The following is a 21,853-nucleotide window of genomic DNA, read 5'->3' as shown; positions in this document are numbered from 1 at the left end:
GCCTTCGGTTTTTAAGTAAAAATAAAAGACACGCTTTTCATTTTCACCAAAAACTTTATTGAGCAACGTATTCACCCTTTTGTTCCACTACCTTCTGCCATTTTTCAGGCAACTTCATAATTCCATCTTCCCAAAACTTTTTGTCTTTTTGAGCAAAGAACTGTTCTAGGTGCTTTTTACAGTCTTCCAGGGAATTGAAATTTTTTCCATTAAGAGAATTTTGTAAAGACCAAAATAAATGGAAATCCGAAGGTGCTGCAATGTCTGGTGAATACAATGGATGAATCAGAACTTCCCAGCCGAGCTATAACAGTTTTTGCCTGGTCATCAAAGGAACATGCAGTCTTACATTATCCTGATGGAAGATTATGGGCTTTCTGTTGACTAATTCTGGACGCTTTTCATCGAGTGCTGCTTTCTGTTGGTCTAAATGGGAGCAGTACTTGTTGGAATTAATCATTTGGTTTTCCGGAGGGAGCTCATAATAGAGGACTCCCTTCCAATTCCACCATATACACAACATCACCTTCTTTGAATGACGACCAGCCTTTGGTGTGGTTGGTGGTGGTTCATTTCACTTGCCCCACAATCTGTTCCATTCCCCATTATTGTACAGTATCCAGTTTTCATCGCCTGTCACAATTTGTTTTAAAAATGGAATGTTTTCATTATGTTTAAGTAGAGAATCGCATGCAGAAATACGGTCAAGAAGGTTTTTTCTGCTTAACTTATGTGGAACCCAAACATCAAAGTGATGAGCATAACCAAGCTGGTGCAAATGATTTTCACCACTTGATTTGGATATTTTGAGTATGTCGGCTATCTCCCGTGTGGTATAACGTTGATTGTTCTCAGATAATGTCTCGATTTGATCGCTGTCAACTTCAACTGGTCTACCCCACCATGGAGCATCGTCCAGTGAGAAATCTCCAGCATGAAACTTCGCAAACCACTTTTGACATATTTGATCAGTCACAGAACCTTCTCCATACACTGCACCAATCTTTTTTTGCGTTTCAGTTGCGTTTTTACTTTTCTTGAAATAATAAAGCAAAATATGCTGAAAAAGTTATTTTTTCTTCCATCTTCAGTATTAAAATGGCTACACAAAAATTCACCAATTTTGATGTCTTTTTTTCAAATGCACGCTGATATGACAGGTGTTACATACCATCTAACAAAATTGTTTTGAATGAAGTTAAAGACAACTAAGTGCTATGACAGCCATCTTGTGGAAAAAAACGAACGAACCTTTTGGCCAACCCAATAGCATGAATATGTTTGTGACCATTTCCCTTGCCTCTCTCTTGCCAGGATGATAAATGGAGGGGCCCAGGCCAGTGTTGCACCAGCCTTTGGTTTGTGTCACAGCTGAGGAACCTGAGCTTAGGGAACCCAAATCATTTATAATAGGCAATGTCTGCTTGATCTTTGCTCCAGAGGATGCTTATACTGGACAGTAAACAGACCTGGTCTTTTGAGGGGAAAGAGATGCTGATGTCTTTCTTCCAAGGCTGTTTCCCAGAAACATAGGCTTCTCTCAGAGTTTTAGCTGTCTGCACTGTCACATAGTGGACTGGAGCTCAGCTTGGGCTACCCTTGTAGCAAAGCAATGAAAGAAGGGAGAGAAAATACTAATGAAGATTTCTGTCTCCTGCTCTTCAGGCTACTGGGCCCCCTTTTCCTGGTTCAGCTGGCCAGAAAGTAGATTTTCTTTTGGGGTTTTAGATGCTTTGTCATGCAGCTAAGCAATTAGGTGTGGCCTCAGGGCAGGGACAGGAGAGGAAAGGTTTGGGAAGCAAGGGGGAGAAAAAAGAATATTCCACCTATTTTCTCCAGGTTGTAGGGGCCCTGGTGTTATTAGCTAGATAGACAAAGTTTTTTTGTTTTGTGTGGTGTGTTGTTGTTTTGAGTCTCTTCACATACTCCTAGTGTAGTTCTGCAGTTGGGGCCATCCTCAGGAAAAGTTGGGAGAGAGGAGAAAAAGAAAAATCATAAAATTCATCCCCATAAGGATCATTTTTCACATTTTTGGCTCCCTCCCCAACCTGCCTATTTTTTACTTTTAGATCATTGTTTCTGTATTCTATCCAGAGCTTTTAGTGTTAATCAGTGGGAGAAAGAGGCTTAGGTGGGCTTCTTTAGTCTTTGTTGCAATCCAAAGCACTAGTTGTTTTGGTTTGTTTTTGTTTTTTTGTTTTGTTTTGGTTTTTTTTGAAGAGATATTAGCAACCTTGAAACTTTTAATAAAAATAATCTCTAGCAAACTACTAAATGATGATATAGAGGAAGAAAAGAATATATATTTATTAAAAACACTGATGTCTCCTCATTGCCTGTCTCGGACAACTATAATTCTGATCACCCAGAAGCTGTCACTGTACCCTTCCACCATCACTTCCTTGTTTGATGGACCACTCTCTCCTTACTCCTTTCCATCCAGTGGAGAACAACTCTTCCTGCACTCACTAGGAAACTGAAAGAGACATGGAGAGGCAGGGGCAGAGATAAGTGAGTCCTGAGAGCCTTTAGTGAGTGACTGCTCCATGACTGCTCTGTGAGCAGTGGAGCAGGGCACTCCATGCTGCTGATGGATGGGCACCAGTAGAAAGTGCATGCCTCATAGTCTCCCCACAGTGGGGTGACTGCTGCCACCACAGCCATTACTGGCGTTGCTCACCCGTCCACACCATTCCCATCTTGTTCTCCACTCTCAGGCACTGAACTATGATATAAAAGAGTCTTTTTTGTTACAGAAACATGCCAGTTTTTCATTCTCTGACTTTGATGTCAGAGAACAATGAATACCCAAGATATTAGAGTAGTATAAACATTCAGTTATGATAAGAATACGTTATAGGTTGTTAATAGTCTACATGTATTATAACTATGGACTGTATTACAATTTTTACTTAGAATACACATATCTATTTTAGAGAATTGAAGAGGGAAAACGTAGTTTCTTTTTGTTCAGATATTTAGCATTTCTGTTGCTTTTTCTTCATTCATTGTTTCCTCTTGTATCATTTTTCTTAAGCGTAAAGAATTTCCTTTAGTGTTTTTTTTAGACCTGGTTTATTGATGATGAATTATCTTATTTGTACTTCATCTGAAAACTATTTTACCTTTATTCCTGAAGGGTATTTTTGCTGTTTATAGATTTGTGGGTAGACAGTTCTTTCTTCCATCACTTTGAAAGTATTCTTAGACTGTTTTCTTAGTCTTTGTGATTTCTGATGAGAAATCTACGGTCATTTTAATTGGTGTCCCCCTGTAAAAATGGGTTTTTTCTCTCACTACTTTCATTTGTTTCTCTAATACTTTTATTTTTAGCTGTGTGATGATGTGTGTAAACATAGTTTTCTCTGGTTTTATCCTCTTTTAGGTTTGCTCCTATAAATTTATGTCCTTCAACTTCAGGAATTTTCAACCATTTCTTCTGTAAATATTTCTGCAAAAATTTTTCATCTGTCCAGGAACTTCAGTGATATGAGTGTTAGACTTTTTGATATTATCTTACAGACTCCTGAGGCCTTGTTCATTATTTTTTAATATTTACTTTTTTATTTATTTGGCTGCGTCGGGTCTTAGTTGCAGCATGCGGGATCTTTTGTTGTGGCGCACAGGCTCAGTAGTTGCGGCACAAGGGCTCTCTAGTTGTGGCATGTGGGCTTAGTTGCCCTGCAGCATGTGGGGTCTTAGTTCCCCAACCAGGGATCGAACCCGTGTCCCCTGCATTGGAAGGCGGATTCTTAACCACTGGACCACCAGGGAAGTCCCCCTTGTTCATTTTATTCAACTTTTGTTTCACTATTATTCAGATTGGATACTTTATGTGGATTTATTTTCAAGTGCAATGACACTTTTTTCTGTCATCTTCATTCTTTTATTGAACCCATTCTGCGAACTTTTTACTTTAGATAATTTTTTTCAGTTGTGAAAGTTTCCTTTTTTTTTTCCTTTTCTTTTTTTTTTTGGTAGTTTCTGTTTCTTTGCTGTGAACATCTTTCTTTTCATTCACTTCATAAGTATTTACCTTTATCTCATGGAGCATGGTTAGAAAAGCTTTTAAAAGTTTGTTTGATTAATACTTCCAACATCTGAGCTGTTTTGGGGTTGGGATCTGTTGATCGTCTTTTCTCTTGAGATTTGGTCACAGGTTCATTACACAGGCATTAAATTATAGCAGTGAGTTGAGACTGACTAGTTTTAAAGTTGCGTTTAATTTTTACAAATTTTGTTGCTTTGTTTTTTCAAAGTTATTACCAAGCAAGGTTAAGAAATGCAAAAAGAAATCAAATTAGGTGATTTTAGATTTAGAAATTGTGAAATAGTAAAATATGTAGGTAAAAATAAAAGACTATTATAGCAATTCTGATGTATTTATTTATCTATTTATTCTCATTAAATAGACAAAAAATGGTACTCAAGGAAATTTATGTAACCATAGACAAGTTAGTGTGCAGGCAGAACTAGAATCCAGAGTTTTGATCCCCAGGAAATTTTGGTATTCAAAAATAAAATCTTTGTTCAAAATGAAGTTGAGGGTACAGGTATATTATATGTAGGTCCTTAATGCCTGTATCTTATTAAAAACAAGTACAGTTCTCCCTCAGTATCCACAGGGGATTGGTTCCAGGACATCCCACAGATACCAGAATCCCTTTTATGGAAGTCTCTTATATAAAATGCCATAGTATTTGCATATAATCTATATACATCCTCTCCCATATACTTTAAATCATCTCTAGATTATTTATAATACCTATGTCAATGTAAATGCTTGTAAATAGTTGTAAGTACAAGGTAAATGCTGTGTAAGTGGTTGCTGGTGTGTGGCAAATTCCAGTTTTGCTTTTTGGAACTTTCTGGAATTTACTTTTTTAATATTTTCAATCTTCAGTTGGTTGAATCTGTTGGAACCCCCAGAAACAGGGCCGACTGCTGAAAACATTTATTTTTAATGAGTAGTGTCAGGAAACTGGATCACATGTGTAACTATTTCTCTTTTATAATGGCATATTAAAAGCATCTTTCTGTGTCAGTAAATGCCTCTCTGCTACTACATTGTTTGAAAACTAGACTACTTTTTAGAGCAGTTTTAAGTTCACAGCAAAATTGAATGGAAGTTATAGAGATTTCCCATATAATGCCCTTACACATGCATTTTCCTTCATTATCAGCATCCTCCACCATAGTGGTACATTTGCTTCAATTGGTCAAACCACTTTGACACATCATAATCACCCAAGATCCATAGTTTACATTAAGGTTCACTCTTAGTATTGTACATTCTCTGGGTTTGGACGAATGTATAATGACATGTTCACTGTTATAATATCATACAGAGTAGTTTCACTGTCCTAAAAATCGTCTCTGCTCTGCCTATTCATCCCTTCCTTCCCCCAACCCACTGATCTTTTTACTATCTCCATAGTTTTGCCTTTTCCACAGTGTCTTATAGTTGTAATTATACAATATGTAGCTTTTTCAGACTGGCTTCTTTCACTTAGTAATATTTAAGTTTCTTCTGTGTTTTTTCATGGTTAGAAAACTCATTTCCTTTTAGTTTGAATAATATTCCATTGTCTGGATGTACTGTAGTTTATTTACCCATTCACCTACTGAAGAACATCTTCATTGCTTCCAAGTTTTTGCAATTATGAATAAAGCTGCTGTAAACATTATGTGCATATTTTTGTATGGGCATAAGTTTTCAGCTCCTCTGGATGAATACTAAAGATCACGGTTGCTGGAACGTATGATAAGAGTATGCTCATCTTATAAATGTACTGCCAAATTGTCTTCTGTAGTGGCTGTACCACTTTGCATTCCCACCAGCAATGAATGAGAGTTCCTGTTGCTCCACATCCTCATCAGCATTTGGTGTTGTCAGTGTTCCAAATTTTGACCACTTTAATAGGTATATAGAATGTACCACTATGAGGTATAGTGGTGTCTCATTGTTGTTGTAATTTGCATTTATCTGATGATATATGATGTGGGGCATGTTTTCATATGCTTATTTGCCATGCTTTTATCTTTGGTGAAGTATCTTGAAGGTTTTTGTCCTATTTTTAAACTGAGTTGTGCATTTTCTAATTGTTGAATTTTAAGAGTTCTTTGTATATTTTGGATAACAGTGCTTTATCAGCTGTGTGTTTTGCAGATATTTTCTCCCAGTCTACAGCTTGTTTTTCCATTTTCTTGACACTGTCTTTTGCAGAGCAGAAGTTTTCATTTTAATTTTAGTGGAGTCTGTCTTATCAAATCTTTCTTTCATGGATTGTGCCTCTGTTGTATCTAAAAACTCATTATGAAACCCAAGGTCATCTGAATTTTCTCCTATGTTATCTTCTAGAAACTTTATACTTTTGTGCTTTACGTTTAGGTCTGTGATCCATTTTGAGTTGATTTTTGTGAAGGGTGTAAGGTCTGTGTCTAGATTCTTTTTTTTACATGTAGATTTCCAGTTGTTCCAGCACTATTTGTTGAAGAGACTAATTTTTCTCCATTGTATTGCCTTTGCTCATTTGTCAAAAAATCAATTGGCCATATTATGTGGACCTATGTCTGGGCTCTCTATTCTGTCCCATTAATCTATTCTTTCACCACTACCACACTGTGTTGATTATTGTAGCCTATGGTAAGTCTTGAAGTCAGGTAGCTTCAGTCCTCCCATTTTGTTCTTCTCCTTCAGTAATGTCTCTTCTGGGTTTTTTGCTTCTCCGTGTAAACTTTAGCATCATTTTATCGATAGTCACAAAATAACTTGCCGGGATTTTGATTGGTATTGCATTGAATCTGTGGATCAAGTCAGGAAGAACTGACATCTTGACAATATTGAATCTTCCTATTCATGAATATAGAATATCTCTTCATTTATTTAGTTCTTTAATTTTGTTCATTAGAGGTTTTTAGTTTTCCTCATATGGATATATTGATACATATTTTGTTAGATTTATTCCTAAACTAAAGTATTTAGTTGTTTTGGGTGCTGATGTAAATGGTTTTTTTTTTTTTATTTCAAATTCTGTTTGTTTGTTGCTGGTATATAGAAGTGATTAACTTTTGTATGTTAACCTGTATCCTACAGCTTTGCTGTAATTGCTTATTAGTTCTGGGAGCCTTTTTTGTCAGTTCTTCTGGATTTTCTACTTAGAGGATCATGTCATCTGTGAACACAGAGTTTTATTTCTTCCCAATCTATACACCTTTTATATCCTTTTTTTGTCTTACTGCATTAGCTTGGACTTGCAATATGATGTTGAAAAGCAGTAGTGACAGGGGAAATCCTTGCCTTGTTCCTGATCTTAGTGAGATAGCTCTGAGTTTCTCATTAAGTGTGATGTTAGCTCTAGGTTTTTTGTAGCTATTTCTCAAATTGAGGAGGTTCCCCTGTATTCCTAGTTTACTGAGAGCTTTTATCATGAATGGGTGTTGCAGCCACTCTGCTATTTTTATGTAGCTGTGCCTTAGGGTATTTCAAACCTTTCAGTATTATAGACAATCTGGTTGACAAACTTGTGGCCAATTCTTACACATATTTGTAATTATTTTCTTAGAATTCAGTTAACAGATAGTCATTGAGTGTTTGTGGCCAGGAACCTGATAAAAAGTAATAAGCAAAATAATATATTCTTCTTTCCTTATAGAACTTGTAGTCTATAAACAGATAATAATTATAATATAGTGTGGTAAGAGAAATTATGGCAAAAGAAATAGATATGCTGGGAAGCATATATATCACTCACCTAACCAGACTCAGCTACAGATGAGATTGAGGTTGTCAAGAACATCTTCTAGAAGAAGCTTATAATAAAAGCTTATTTGTTTCCAAATTTCTTCAAGAAAAAATGCTAAGGTAAATAGAGGCCTACCTTTGTGAGAGTTTGGTCTATAATCATGAGCTCCTGAGAGAAAAGAAAACCGCTTTTTAAAATTTTCCCGTAAGGAATTTAAACTGTTTTTGAAAGCTCTTAAGAAATGTCCTCATGCTGTAGAGGATAGTTTACTCAAAAAGCTGATCAGAAAATCTTATGAATTAGGAGTGGCCTTAAAAGATTATTCCTCCTTAGGGGCTTCCCTGGCGGCGCAATGGATTAGACTCCACACTCCCAGTGCAGGGGGCCCAGATTTGATCCCTGGTCAGGGAACTAGATCCCACAGGCATGCTGCAACTAAGAGTTCGCATGCCACAGCTAAGACCTGGTGCAACCAAATAAATAAGTAAATATTAAAAAAAAGAAGAAGAAGAAGAAACATGTCTCAGTGTTCCCTGGACAGTGTTTAAAAAAAGAAAAATTATTCATCCTACAAAAAATTTACTAATCATAAAACAAAGTTGATAATTTACTCTTACTAAAATTAGGAACTTCTATTCACCAATACCTACCATTAAGTGGAAAGGCATTAAGTACGGACTGGGAGAAAAATATTTGTGATACATATCTCACAAAGAACTTGTATCTAGAATATGTAAAGAATTACAAATCAATAGGAACAATAGAAAAAAATAGGGAAAATACTTGAAGAGACCCTTCGCAAAAGAAGATATCCAAATGTCCGTTAATCATATGAAAAATTGCTCAGCCTCATTATTCATCTGGGAAATGCAAATTCAGACCACAAAAGATACACTCTACACCCTCCATAATAGCTAAAACGAAAAAGATGGAATATAGTAAAGTGTTGACAAGGGTATGGAGCAACTGAAATTTTCATATATTACTGGTGGGAATATAAAGTAAATAACCACTTTAGAAGAATGTTTAGTGATATCTTCTAAAGCAGTACATTCACCTACCCTGTGATCCAGGTATTCCACTCCTAGGTACGTACCAAACAGACATTTGTTCACTGTTTGCTAAAAGATATATGTACTAGAAAGTTTATACAGTACTATTGGTAGTGGTATAAAACTGATAATGAAATTTGAAAACCCAAATGCCCATCAACAGTAGAATGGATCAATTGTGATGTATTTACACAGTGAAATATTTAAAGAAATGAAAATGAGTGTCCTATTATTACGTACAATAATATAGAAGAATCTCGTATACATAACATTAAGATCAAAAACCAAATACACAAGAATATATTTTGTATGATTCCAGTTCCATGAAGAGCGAAAACAGGAAAAACAAATCCATGTTGGTAGAAGCCTGGGTGGAGAGAGGGTAAAGAATGGGAGGGATCATGAGTGGAGCTTCTAGAGTTGACGATAATGTTCTATTTCTTGATCTGGGTGCTGATTACACAGGGATGTTGGGTTTGGTAAATATCTAGCTGTGCACTTTTGATGTATACAACTTCCTTTTTGTTATTTTTGAAAAAAATAGTATTGGTTTTAACTATTACTATAAGAAAACTGTGATAAAACTGAAAGCTTTACAATCTTCATTCCATTTTGCTGACCTTTGTACTTTAAAAAGTACAAAAGTAGTCCCTTAGCTTAGTTGAAATGTAAATATTTGGGGGAGGGCATATTTTTAGTTTGAAACTATAGAAATTTTAGAATATTTGTAGTCTTAATTCAACTACTGTTAAAGCTTCCTCTTACAGTAAAGTAGTAGTTTGAACTTCTTACTGTTGCAACATGTTTTCAAGATCTGATATTTATTATTATGTCATAATATTGTATACTATGTAAATCGTTAAAATTTGTTTTTGTTAATTATAACTCAACATGGCAACTTAGTATATCTAACTGGGTGACTAGAAAAGATTTTATTTTTAAATCTTTAGTGACTTCTTGTTAAGAAAGGAGAAAGTGAGTAAAAGTATGTTTTTGATTCATTCTTACCCTCAAAGGAGGAACTATAAATAGCTGTTTGTCTTCTTCTTTTCTTATATTCAAGAGAATATTCAAGAGAATATTCTATTTCTGTAGTGTATAGAGATATAACAGACAAACATGGCAATCCACTGTCAATTATTGTTTTTTTAACAGTCAAGTCCATCATCTCCAGATCCAGCTAGTCTTATTACAGAAGATATTAGTACAAACTCCAATGGTCCAAAACCTGCAGAAGTTGTGCTGGATGATGACAGAGAAGACCTTTTTGCAGGTAATTATAAATACCTTTATTTTTTAAAAAAATAATTGTCAATTATAGCATATATCCTGTTAGAAAATATTCTCTAAAGCAAAACTGACATTTTGTGTAAAGTATTAGTGGTAGCTCTTCTTGTTACCAACTTAGGAGGATAGGAAATTTCAGTTAATTTGCTTTGTGAAAAATAAAGACTGTTGAAAGAAGCACGAATGTGATCCTTTCTGGTTTTAAGCATGTGAAAATAAGTCACACTAATAATTTGATTATTTTGATCAGTACTTGGACTCAAACTAATGGTTGTGGCATTCATACATTGAGAAATAGCAAGTGATTATATTTTCTTATTACTTACAAGTTGTCACAAAGCAAAATTAAACTCTGGATTTAAAAATCACTTAATTTAGGGACTTCCTTGGTGGCGCAGTGGTTAAGAATCCGCCTGCCAATGCAGGGGACATGGGTTCGATCCCTGGTCCGGGAGGATCCTACATGTTGTGGAGCACCTAAGCCCGTGCACCACAACTACTGAGCCTGCGTGCCTAGAGCCCATGCTCTCCAACAAGAGAAGCCACCGCAATGAGAAGCCCGTGCAGCACAAGAGAGAGTAGCCCCCGCTCTCCACAACTAGAGAAAGCCTGCAGGCAGCAATGAAGACCCAATGCAGCCAAAAATAAATAAAATAAATTTTTTTTAAATAAAAAAATAATTTAAAACAATCACTTAATTTATAGTCTGTATATATTTGAAATCTGTTTTAATAAAATGCTTCAGTATTTACCACATGTTCCATTTTGATTGAATTTTAGGTGAGTAAATTGATGCTTCAGGAATTTATTTTTGATATGGGGGCAGGATTTGGTGTAGTCCATTCTACCTTTTAAAAAATTGGACTCTTCAAAACAGTTATCTGTTTTAAGATTAAAATTTAGGTACAAATTAATGTTTGGATATTAAAAAGAAAAATCTTCCTTAGAATTAGTGACACAAATAATTAAAATAGTAAATCTTTGTGTGTTTAAGAGCTTAATTTACCTAAACTGGCTTTCATGAGTTAAAACTTAATAATACATCCTCAGCTTTTATAGTGGTTGAATATTCAAACCATCCTGTATTTTTTTTACAAATTTTTTTTTTTTTTTTTTTTGGCTGCGTTGGGTCTTCGTTGCCGCACGAGGGCTTTCTCTAGTTGTGGCGAGTGGGGGCTGCTCCTTGTTGTGGTGCTGTGGCTTCTCTTCTTGTGGAGCATGGGCTCTAGGCGCACGGGCTTCAGTAGTTGTGGCACACGGGCCCTAGAGTGTGCGGGCTTCAGTAGTTGCAGTGCACAGGCTCAGTAGTTGTGGTGCGCGGGCTTAGTTGCTCCGCGGCATGTGGGATCTTCCCGGACCAGGGATCAAACCTGTGTCCCCTGCATTGGCAGGCGGATTTTTAAACACTGTGCCACCAGGGAAGTCCTGGCAGGCAGATTCTTAAGCACTGCTCCACCAGGGAAGTCCCCTACAAATATGTTTAAAGATACAGTCCTCCATCACAGAGGTCTATATAATTTCCTGCTTGTTATATGAAAAGTTTTCACTGCAGATGAATTCATGTATTTTATGAATTCATGTCAGAAAGTTAAAAATGTGATCAAATATCAATCATTTTCTTACCCCCCCCTTTTTTTGTAGCTACCTTACAACTTAGAGTATAATGACAGTTAACCAAAGTTGTAATATTCCTTTTTCTTTCCTTTCATGGACTTTTTTCCAGGCAGTCCTTAAAAGTTTTTTCATGGCATTTATATTTCAATCTGAAAGATGACACAAGTTCTTTCTCTGCTGAGTAGGTGCTAATCTAAAATTGTGCCTATTCCTCTAATAGAGGGTCATACATAGAACACTTGGATTATCCATTTTATTAAAGGATCTTTCACCTTTAAGTCTCAGAATTCTGTTAATGAGTGTGCTAAAACTCTAAAAACAGAACTGTGTGTGTGTGTTTGTGTAAGGAAAGAGGGTTTTCTTGTTTACAGTGTGCCCAGCTGATCAAACAGTTTGCCACATGAGGATTATACAGTGATATTTGCCCACTAAGCTTGATTAGAAAAATCTTTTTTTGGGTTTTAGTCTACCTAGTGCAGCCTATACTAAATATAATGATACAAATATGGTCAATGTCAGTGTTTGTTTTGTTTGTCTTTGTTTTTAAGGAGAGACATGGACTAAGCAGTAAAAATAGTTGTTTCTTTTGTTACCTACAGACACTTTTTTATGCTTTATCTTTTATCTTAAACTCAGCTGCATTTCATAATGACATCATTAGGTGTTCTAAGACATGTATCAGAGGAGAAACTATAGATATTGCTCTAGTGATTTAGCCATTTGGTTTTAAAACCATAAGAAGATTAGATTGTAATTGGCATGTATGCTCATATATTTTGGGTAGCATTTCAAATACTATTATGTCAGAAGTGGTATTAGAAAAAGTTCCAGCGTGACTTTTGTTACTGTTATTAGCTTACTTACAGAGTGTTCACCAAATATGGGTGACTACAGAGCCCCTTTCCACCATTACTTACATCCTGCACTAAGCTACACTGAACATACTAGGAAACTGTCCTAGAAGAATAAGGGAGGGTGAGCAAATTGCCAATATTGAAATTGTCCTAGACTTTTAGAACTTGTTTCTGCCAGGGTATTTAGCTTATTTCACTTACGCTTTTCAGCAAATGATACCAAATCTAATGAGTATTCCTTTGTTTAAAAAATTCTCTGGTGTCTATGGTATGAGTGAAATATTACTTAGCTGACACTGACATAATCAATTTATACTTATCTGCAAAGTATCTCTTCCAAGGAAATGCTAATCTTTGTACTTACATATGGTGCATTTTATGGAATCTTTAGGTCTGGTTTTAATTAATTTTTGTTAATTTGTAGTATGTTAGATCACTTTTACTAAAATAATTTTTCTTGGGAAGAATTTAAAGCAAATTGTACATTGTTATGCTGAACCTAAATCTCTATCCATTTTATTTTCTTTTTTAAAAAATTTTTACTTATTTTTTTATTGAGGTATAGTTGATGTACAATATTATATAAGTTTCAGGTTATGACATAGTGATTCACAATTTTTAAAGTTTATGCTCCATTTATAGTTATAAAATATTGGCTGTATGCCTTGTGCTGTGCAGTATACCCTTGTAGCTTATTTATTTTATGCATAGTAGTTTGTACCTCCTAATCCAAGAGGTAAGATACCACTTCAGGTAAATAACATGTTACTAGTGATATACTTTTTGAGGTATTAAAATGACTCACTGACTATCATTACTACCTTCCCAAACCTCAAGGAATGTAGGAAACTCAGGTTAGAAACGGCTGATCTGATCCTGTTTCCTTTATAGTCCTGCCTGCCTTTTCCTGGTAGCATTCTATAAGCCAACAGATTATCATTTTGGCCACTGATTGTAATTTTCACTTTTCTGGCTTTGCTTTTAGCTTATGCTATTATGGTTGACTCCTGAACAGTATGAGTTTGAACTGCTTGGGTCCACTAATATGAATTTTTTTAAATTAGCAGATACTACAGTACAACTTGTTCTGAGGTTGATTGCATCCAAAGATGTGGAACCTCAAATACAGAGGAGCCACATATATGGAGGGCCCAACTATAAGTTATACTCAGATTTTTGACTGTGTGGAGGGTCGGTGGCCCTAACCCCCACGTTGTTCAAGGGTCAACTGTATTTCATTTTCGTGGAATGCTTCCCTCATTTTTTCTCTAAACTCATTCAGATCTTCTCAATTCAGTTTCGTAAAATATTCCTCATTTTCCCCAGCCTAAATTATTCTGTCCCACTTCAACTCAAATGATAGCGTTTATTCTTTAGTTCGTACAGCAATTAAATGTCTTGTAATTTTCTTTTTATTGTTCTCTTGGCTGTTATTTTTCTTTTATTATTATTTAACATTCCACATGCTTATGTCTTGTTTTCCCAACTAGATTATAAACTCCCTGAGGGCAGGTATGATATTTTACATTTCTTTATGGTTCTCCATTGCATTTAGCACAATGTTACATAGCTTGTAGACATTCAGTTTATTGATTTGATTTGTTTTTAAATATATTTAATTTTAGATTTTTCAAATGAACGAACACTTTAAATGAAAACCTAAGCACCTATTTGTTTTGCGTCCTATTTGTGTATTCAGCTAATATCCAGTAATCTTTAGCGGTTAATTGCTTTAGATTACTAACACTGTGGACTTTCCATAACAAATTTTCAATCCCAGTTGGGATAGTTCTGGGCAGTTTTCTGCCATGAAATCTGTGTTCATATGTATAAAAGAATAGTAATGTTGGCCTGAATACAAGATTTTGGAAGGTAAGTTATCACAAGTATTAGATATATTACAGATCCAAACACAAATGAATATGGAATTATCCACATCATTGCTTTCGTACTGGCTTTATCCCTACCACTAGTATAGATAATTATGCTGACTTACTGGAATTCTTCCTAAAATCAACAAAGTCACTGTTGGTTTTAAAGTTTTGATGAACAATTAAGGAAGGATTCATAAATTATTTATAACAATTATTTTAAAATAATATTTTGATATTGTGAATCATATAAAAATATTTTTCATAATTTATTGACTGCTCTGTAGACTATTGGGAGTTTGTTACCAGTGTCCTCAACTAACTTGTTTAATTTTTATCTAGAAGCTACAGAAGAAGTTTCTCTGGACAGTCCAGAAAGGGAACCTATACTCTCCTCAGAACCTTCTCCTGCAGTCACACCTGTGACCCCCACGACACTCATTGCTCCCAGAATTGAATCAAAGAGTATGTCTGCTCCTGTGATCTTTGACAGATCCAGGGAAGAGGTATGGAAAAATGTTCATATTCTAAGTTAATACGTAAATAATACATTTTTTGTCCCCCACCCAACATTTCTTTACTGTTAGTCATTTGTAATCAAAGCCTTTTAGAAATGTTTGGAAAAGAACACTGAACTAGAGAGGTCAGGTGATTTGGCTTCTAATTTTATCCCACCCCTTTTTCATCCAGTAACTTGGGCACATCACTTTCCTTCTCAAGTCAAGCAGTTTGTCATTTGTGATCTCATGATGCTAATGTGTGCCTCTCAGTGTTCCTTCCTCTCTTGGTCAAATCAGGTAATGTCTGCAAGTGCCTTGAAAACTTAATCACAATAAAGTGGTATCTTGAGTAATTTTATTTGATAAAAGTATGTAATAAATGTTAATGGTTATGTCGGTAGAGTAAGAGATGTGTTGTGAGTGGAGAGGAAGCATGAGGACCTTCTAAGGTGTAATGATGGTGTTTTTTCTTAATCTACATTCTGGTTACGAAGATGTGTTTACTTTGTAAAAATTATTGAGCTATTTACCTAGGATTTATATACTTTATGTGTATTACAGTTCAAATAAGGCTTACTTTAAGAAAATCTGTACAGGAGGGCAACTTTGAAAAATATTATCATTAGAAAAACAGCCTTTTTTTTGGTAACCTTAGACTATTAATATTGCTTTTAAAATTTGCAAGATTTAAGTTTCTGTGTTTTCTTCTTGAAAATAAAAAAACTTTCCCTCGGAACTGCTATTAATAAGGATTGCTTATTTATAATGGATAAAAAGTGCTTCTCTGTAGTCCCGTAGGTTTATCATTTTTCCTACTTCTTTTTTCAGTGAGCTTTATAGTGCTTTCATTGGCTTCAGGAAGAACATGTGTTTACTAGGTAATTGGTGAAATCATGATGCTCAAGTTGCTTATAATTCCTGCAAGTATGTAGGATTCTACTGGCAAAATTAATGGCTACCTCCTGGTTTTTAAAGAGGAGAGATACAACTTTGAAAAATACTAATATTAAAAAAAATCAAGGAATAAATTATTTTCATAATCTGAATCTGAAGATTGAGTATATAGAACAAAACATTCCACAATATTCCTACAGAAGACTACAACGTTTTCTCTACATCTGAGGAGTTGGAGGAAAACAAGATTTTCTGTTCCTTCTCCCAGTGATCCTTTTCCTGTTGTCTTTTGTGTGTGTGTATTTTTTACATAGTCAGGAAATGTGAAAGCTTTTATTGTTTTTCATAAATGGAGTGCTGAGTGACTTTTCAAATTGATGTGACAGTGACCCTAATAAAAGATAGAGAGTAAAAATTAGTTATTAGTATTATGACAATAATATAAACTGGAATCTTTAATAACAAAAAAAAATTTTCTAGATTGAAGAAGAAGCAAATGGAGATGTTTTTGATATAGAAATTGGTGTATCAGATCCAGAGAAAGTTGGTAAGTTAATATTTATTATATTTTGTACTTGCTCCTTTTTGATAATTAGCTTGGTTGTTAATGTGCTATTTTTAACTAAATGCATTGTTACAATATTAAAATGGTGCTTTTATTTTTAAACTTGTGGCAGCTTGTTTTGTTTTTTTCCCAGCTTTATTGAGGTATAATTGACAAATAAAAATTGTGTGTATTTAGGATGTACAATGTGATGATTTAATATATGTTATAAAATGATTACCACAATCAAGTTAATGTATTACCTCACATAGTTACCTTGTGTGTGTGCATGTGGTTAAGCTTATGATTTTTAATAGTTTGACTTTTCTTGTAGGTGATGGCATGAATGCTTACATGGCTTATAGAGTAACAACAAAGGTAAGCCTTTTGCTCCTTTAAAAAAATATTGAGCCCTCACCATGTGTAGTATGAGGATACTACAGTGATTAAGGTGTAAGTGATCACTGTCTTTACAAAGGTTATCATCCAGTAAAAGTTGCATATAAATAGCTACAATGAGTTCTGAGTGGTTTGGTAGGTAAAGTATTCTGGAAGAGTATGCGGGAAGGGATCTAATCTAGGCAAAGGTAGGAGAAGTGATTTGGGTGGGAGAGGGGCAAAGGGATTTGCTTATGTAAAACCCAGAAATCAAGAAAGCATTGTTCTTTCTAGGATCTGCAGGAAGTGGTGCCAGATTAAATTGTTTGGCAGTAAGCCTTCCTATATTATGAACAGCCACATTAGGAATTTGGCCTTCATCCTTAGTATATATAATGGAGAGCCATTGAAGAGGTTCAAACAAGAATGTGGTACAATTGATTTTTGTTCTAGAAAGCTCTCTCTGACTCAGTATGGATTGGGAGGATCAAAGTAAAGGTCTGGATTTCGAGTTAAGAGGCGGTTGCAATCCTTAAAGGGATTGTAGGCCTTCAAATCTTAGAGAGGATCTGAAACAGTCCTAGCTGTGAGAAGTGATTCTTAATACTAAGGAACTAGTTCTAGGGATGAGTGAAATAAATGGCTTCTTGTGATGTATAGGAGGTAGAATCAGTAGGGCTTGGATGTAAGGAGTGAGGAAGGGGGGATGCCTAAGTGTGTGTGGTTTTTTTTTTTAATCTTTTTTGGAGTATAATTGCTTTACAATGTTGTGTTAGTTTCTGTTGTACAACAAAGTGAATCAGCTGTTAAGTATACATATATCCCCATATTCCCTCCCTCTTGAGCCTCCCTCCCATGCCTGAGTTTTTGTCTAGAGGAACTTTGTGATTGTTGGAGTGATCCTGGAGAAGAGACAACACAAGGGGAGGAACACAGTATGGAGTCAGATTTGTTAATTCATTGAACAGATATTTATTTATTAAATACCTTGGGGTCAGGCTCTTTTCCAAGGACTACAGTATAGTAGTAAACAACACAAAGAAATGCCCTTCACTCATGGAACTTATGTTCGAGCAGGGAAAAATATGGTGAAATTGAGGTGGCAGTGAGATTTAAGTGGAGGTTTCCCTTGGGCTATGTATTATTAGACTGAAGCTCAGAGGAGATCTGGGCCAGAGGTAAAGATTTAAGAATCATTAGCATAAATACAGGTAGAGTCAATGAGATGAGTTAAGGGTAGAATAAAGCAAACATTTTCTGTCCTCTTAAGTTTCTGTAAAAAAAAAAAAAAAAAAAATCTATGATTTGGATTTTTTTCAGTTGTTAGAAATCTTTACATCACATTAGTTAGCTACTCTGCATTTTTTTCAGAGTAGATCAGTGTGTGTGATATGTATATATGCATGTTCACAATTATGTACTACATTAACTTCTAAAAAATTGTTTAGTATTCAAAATTTGAAATACCTCTTCTTCACTTGTAGACTTCTCTTTCCATGTTCAGTAAGAGTGAATTTTCAGTTAAAAGAAGATTTAGTGACTTTCTCGGTTTGCATAGCAAGTTAGCAAGCAAGTATTTACATGTCGGTTATATTGTGCCACCAGCTCCAGAAAAGAGTATAGTAGGTAAGTATGAATTTTTAAAAATTTATTGTTGTTACTCTTACTAGTTCAGTTTTAACTGTATAGATGTGTATATTCCATGATCATTCACTGTCATGACATCTAAATATCTAGAGATACTGAATTTAAGTATTCTGTTTATGATAGTCGTTCATCAACTGAAGAGTGTATAGCTAAGTTTTATTTTCTAACACTTGAGGATTTGATTTGTATAATGTAATGATGTTAAATATTTGACAAGGTGAAAGCAACTAAAAACCCTTTTAGGGTCATCAGAGTACCTTATTACTGAGTAACACTTAGAGAATATTCAGTATTATTAGTATATTAACATTTTTCTAAGGGTTTGGAGGTGTTTTGTGCTTAGCTATACATTGTACAAAAAGATTTGATCTAGCCTTGCTCACACAGGAGCTATTTAAACTCATCTTAGTTTATTACGTACTTCAATTTAACATTTAAAAACATTTCTACTTTTACAGGTAATAAAGGCTTACTTAGTTAAGAATATGCAGAATATTACAAAAGAAGAGGAGAACCTCCATTGTCCCATCATTAAAAAACATCGTCATGTCTTAAAATTTTGTAGTATTTTTTCCAATCTTTTCAGTCATAGGTTTTTATTTATTTCTATTTTTTTATATACACGATTATTATTCTGAAAAATATTCAAAATGAATTTTACTTATCTTTAAGTTATTTTTACTTTTTTAAACATTTGATTTGAAAAGCAGTTTTATCCATATCTTTTATGATTTTTGAAACCTGATATATTTAAATGTATTTATTATATTCTTTCTCTTTTTAAATTTTTTTTAAAATAAATTTATTTTATTTATTTATTTCTGACAGCTTTGGGTTTTTGTTGCTGTGCGTGGGCTTTCTCTAGTTGCGGCGAGCGGGGGTCACTCTTCATTGCAGTGCGTGGGCTTCTCATTGCGGTGGCTTCTGGTTGTAGAGCACAGGCTCTAGGCACTCGGGCTTCAGTAGTTGTGGCATGTGAGCTCAGTAGTTGTGGCGCACAGGCTTAGTTGCTCCGCGGCATGTGGGATCTTCCCAGACCAGGGCTCGAACCCGTGTCCCCTGCATTGGCAGGCGGATTCTTAACCACTGCACCACCAGGGAAGTCCCTATTATATGAGAATTTTTAAATTGTATTTATTAATGCACTTAAAAATAATAAACTCGTTACCTGTTAACAAATAAAAAAATTTTGTGAAAAATAATTTCTATAAGACAAAAAAAATTTAATAAGAGTGGCTTGCTTTTGATTTTTTGTTTTTTACATTTTCGCAAAATCTCTTTAAAAATTGTGGCTTAATAGAAAGTAGTTATATTTTCGTATCTGTTTCTACACTCTACCTGTTGTGATAAAACACATCATATAACTTCTGTAAAACTCCACTGAGCTCTCATGAAAGAATGGGAGCAAAAAAGACACAAATAGCAGCTTAGTATTATGAAGGTCGATTTTTGTACATATCCCCCACCAGCCCAAAGGGTCTCAGAAACCTTCCGAATATGCTAACCATATTCTGAGAACTGCTAGTCTAGTTAATAATGTTATTTCTCTCTCCTCTAAACTGTTGCAGTGGTATCTTTTGGCCTCCCATTATCTATGTAGTGAGCTTAAGTTTCATTTATCATAAATTATTTGTTATTAATATCCTTTTTTCTTTAAGTTGTACAACTATTTTTATATATCAAAAGAGAAAAAAACAAAAAATAGTTTTTCTCATTTTGATGGCTAGATACACTAGTTTAGTCCTTAAACATTGAGCCAGAAGAAAAATTTTTTTTAACTAAATTTTTATGCCCAAGTTTGTTGTGTTTCAAACTAATGTTTTGCCCTAATAATCTTCACCCTTCCACAAATTATTGAATTAAAAGGAGATTGAAAGATTTTGAGGCAACCACATAAAATGCAGTTTAAAAAAAAAAAAAGGTATAAATAAAGAAATTAGCAGGAAAAATAATTGTAGTTAAATAAAAGATGAAGCCAAGTTAAAGTTTCCTCTAAATGTGTGCATAAAGTCTGAACAATTATTGAAGGTGGGTAACAAGTTGTTCTGTGAAGTTCCTGGCAGAAAATCAAGTAGAGAAGCAGTCATTTAAAAAATTTCATATTGTCCATCAATTTTTAAAAATAAAAATGAATATATTGTCTAAGAAAAATTTTAAATATGAGAGGCCCTTTTAATTACATACCCAGTGGTTTTCAAGTAACAAACACAGTGGTGTAATAAGAATAGTAACTTCTCTTTCCTGGGAAGCTGTAACTGCCACTGAAGGAAGAGGGGTCTTTTCATTAGCATATAACTGTTATGCTTTTATAGAACCTTAGTTGACTTAAAAACACTATTTTCGTGAAGCTTTTAAAAAAGAGCAACAAAGAAGTTGAAAAGTGTTAAGGAGTAACTGCTTACAGTAAGTTTTTATTTACCGCAGTGACCCATAATGGTTACTTACCTCTAGGAAGTAGCATGAGCAGAAGATCACAGAATTAAAAAAAGCAAAAACTTACATAGTGGTAAGGTTTTTTTTCACAAAAACAGAATATGTGAAATAATTAACATCCCACTCCTAGTAGTCCACTCAGGGTAGGTAATTTTAAGTGTTTGAATGAGTTTTCCTTTTCAAACTATTGTATTTCAGAGGAATTATGTTAAAACATTCATAGGTGATATATGGTTTTTCACCAGGTGTACCAACCTGAATAAGAATTACATGGTTTTACATGATCTATTTTTAAATGGCTTTATTGAGATATAATTCACATGCCATACAATTCATCCATTTAAAGTGTATAATTCATTATTAGCTTTTCATATATTCAGACTTGTGCATACCTCACCACAGTCAGTTTTAGAATATTTCTATTACCCCTTAGCCATCATCCTCTAATTTCCTCATCCACCCCCAGTCCTAGGCAATCACTAATTTGCTTTCTATCTCTATAAATTTTCCAATTCTGGACATTTCAAAGAACAGGGAATCATATAATACATGGTCCTTTGTGACAAGCTTCTGTCAACGTAGCATAATATTTTTAAGGTTCATCCATGTTGTACATATGTCATTACTTCATTTCTACAGAATCGAATTTTGAGAGTAAAAAGAACAGGGAAAAGAAGAAAAATCTGCAGTCTGATAGTAGTGTTAAAATTGAAATTGCTAATACAGAAATGATTAGCATGATTTTTATTCTCTAAATTTGAAGAGTTCTAAATGTCTCTATGAAAGAGCTCATTATTTCAAACTGTTCTAAAACCAGCTATGATAAATAAACAAGAACATGTTCTTAGAATCTGCAACAGAGGAAATACTTAGCATATTAATGGATTACACTTATTTTTATTTTTCTAGTCCCCAAAGTAAAGAATGTTAATTATTGCTCATAAGAGATGAAAATATCAAATGTGCTTAAATTTACTAATTTGAACTCCATTATGCATATTGAAATGCAAATACATTTTAACTTAACAAGGGTT

The 21,853-nt window shown here is 34.5% G+C and overlaps 1 protein-coding gene across 2 annotated transcripts in view; it reads left to right on the top strand.

Annotated features, from left to right (window-relative positions):
• Positions 1–21,853, top strand: part of SNX2 (sorting nexin 2) — a 54,700-nt gene that overhangs the window by 13,154 nt on the left and 19,693 nt on the right. For both annotated transcript variants that reach the window (XM_082457873.1, XM_082457872.1), the window contains exons 2-6: positions 9,953–10,070; positions 14,766–14,929; positions 16,298–16,364; positions 16,696–16,739; positions 18,224–18,365. In XM_082457873.1, coding sequence (XP_082313999.1) covers positions 9,953–10,070; positions 14,766–14,929; positions 16,298–16,364; positions 16,696–16,739; positions 18,224–18,365 — 535 coding nt within the window. The remainder of the gene's footprint in view (positions 1–9,952; positions 10,071–14,765; positions 14,930–16,297; positions 16,365–16,695; positions 16,740–18,223; positions 18,366–21,853) is intronic.

This window comes from Balaenoptera physalus, assembly GCF_965194825.1.
Source record: "Balaenoptera physalus genome assembly, chromosome: 3".
NCBI classification, from domain to species: domain Eukaryota; kingdom Metazoa; phylum Chordata; class Mammalia; order Artiodactyla; family Balaenopteridae; genus Balaenoptera; species Balaenoptera physalus.
This window is presented reverse-complemented; position numbering and strand designations above follow the sequence as displayed.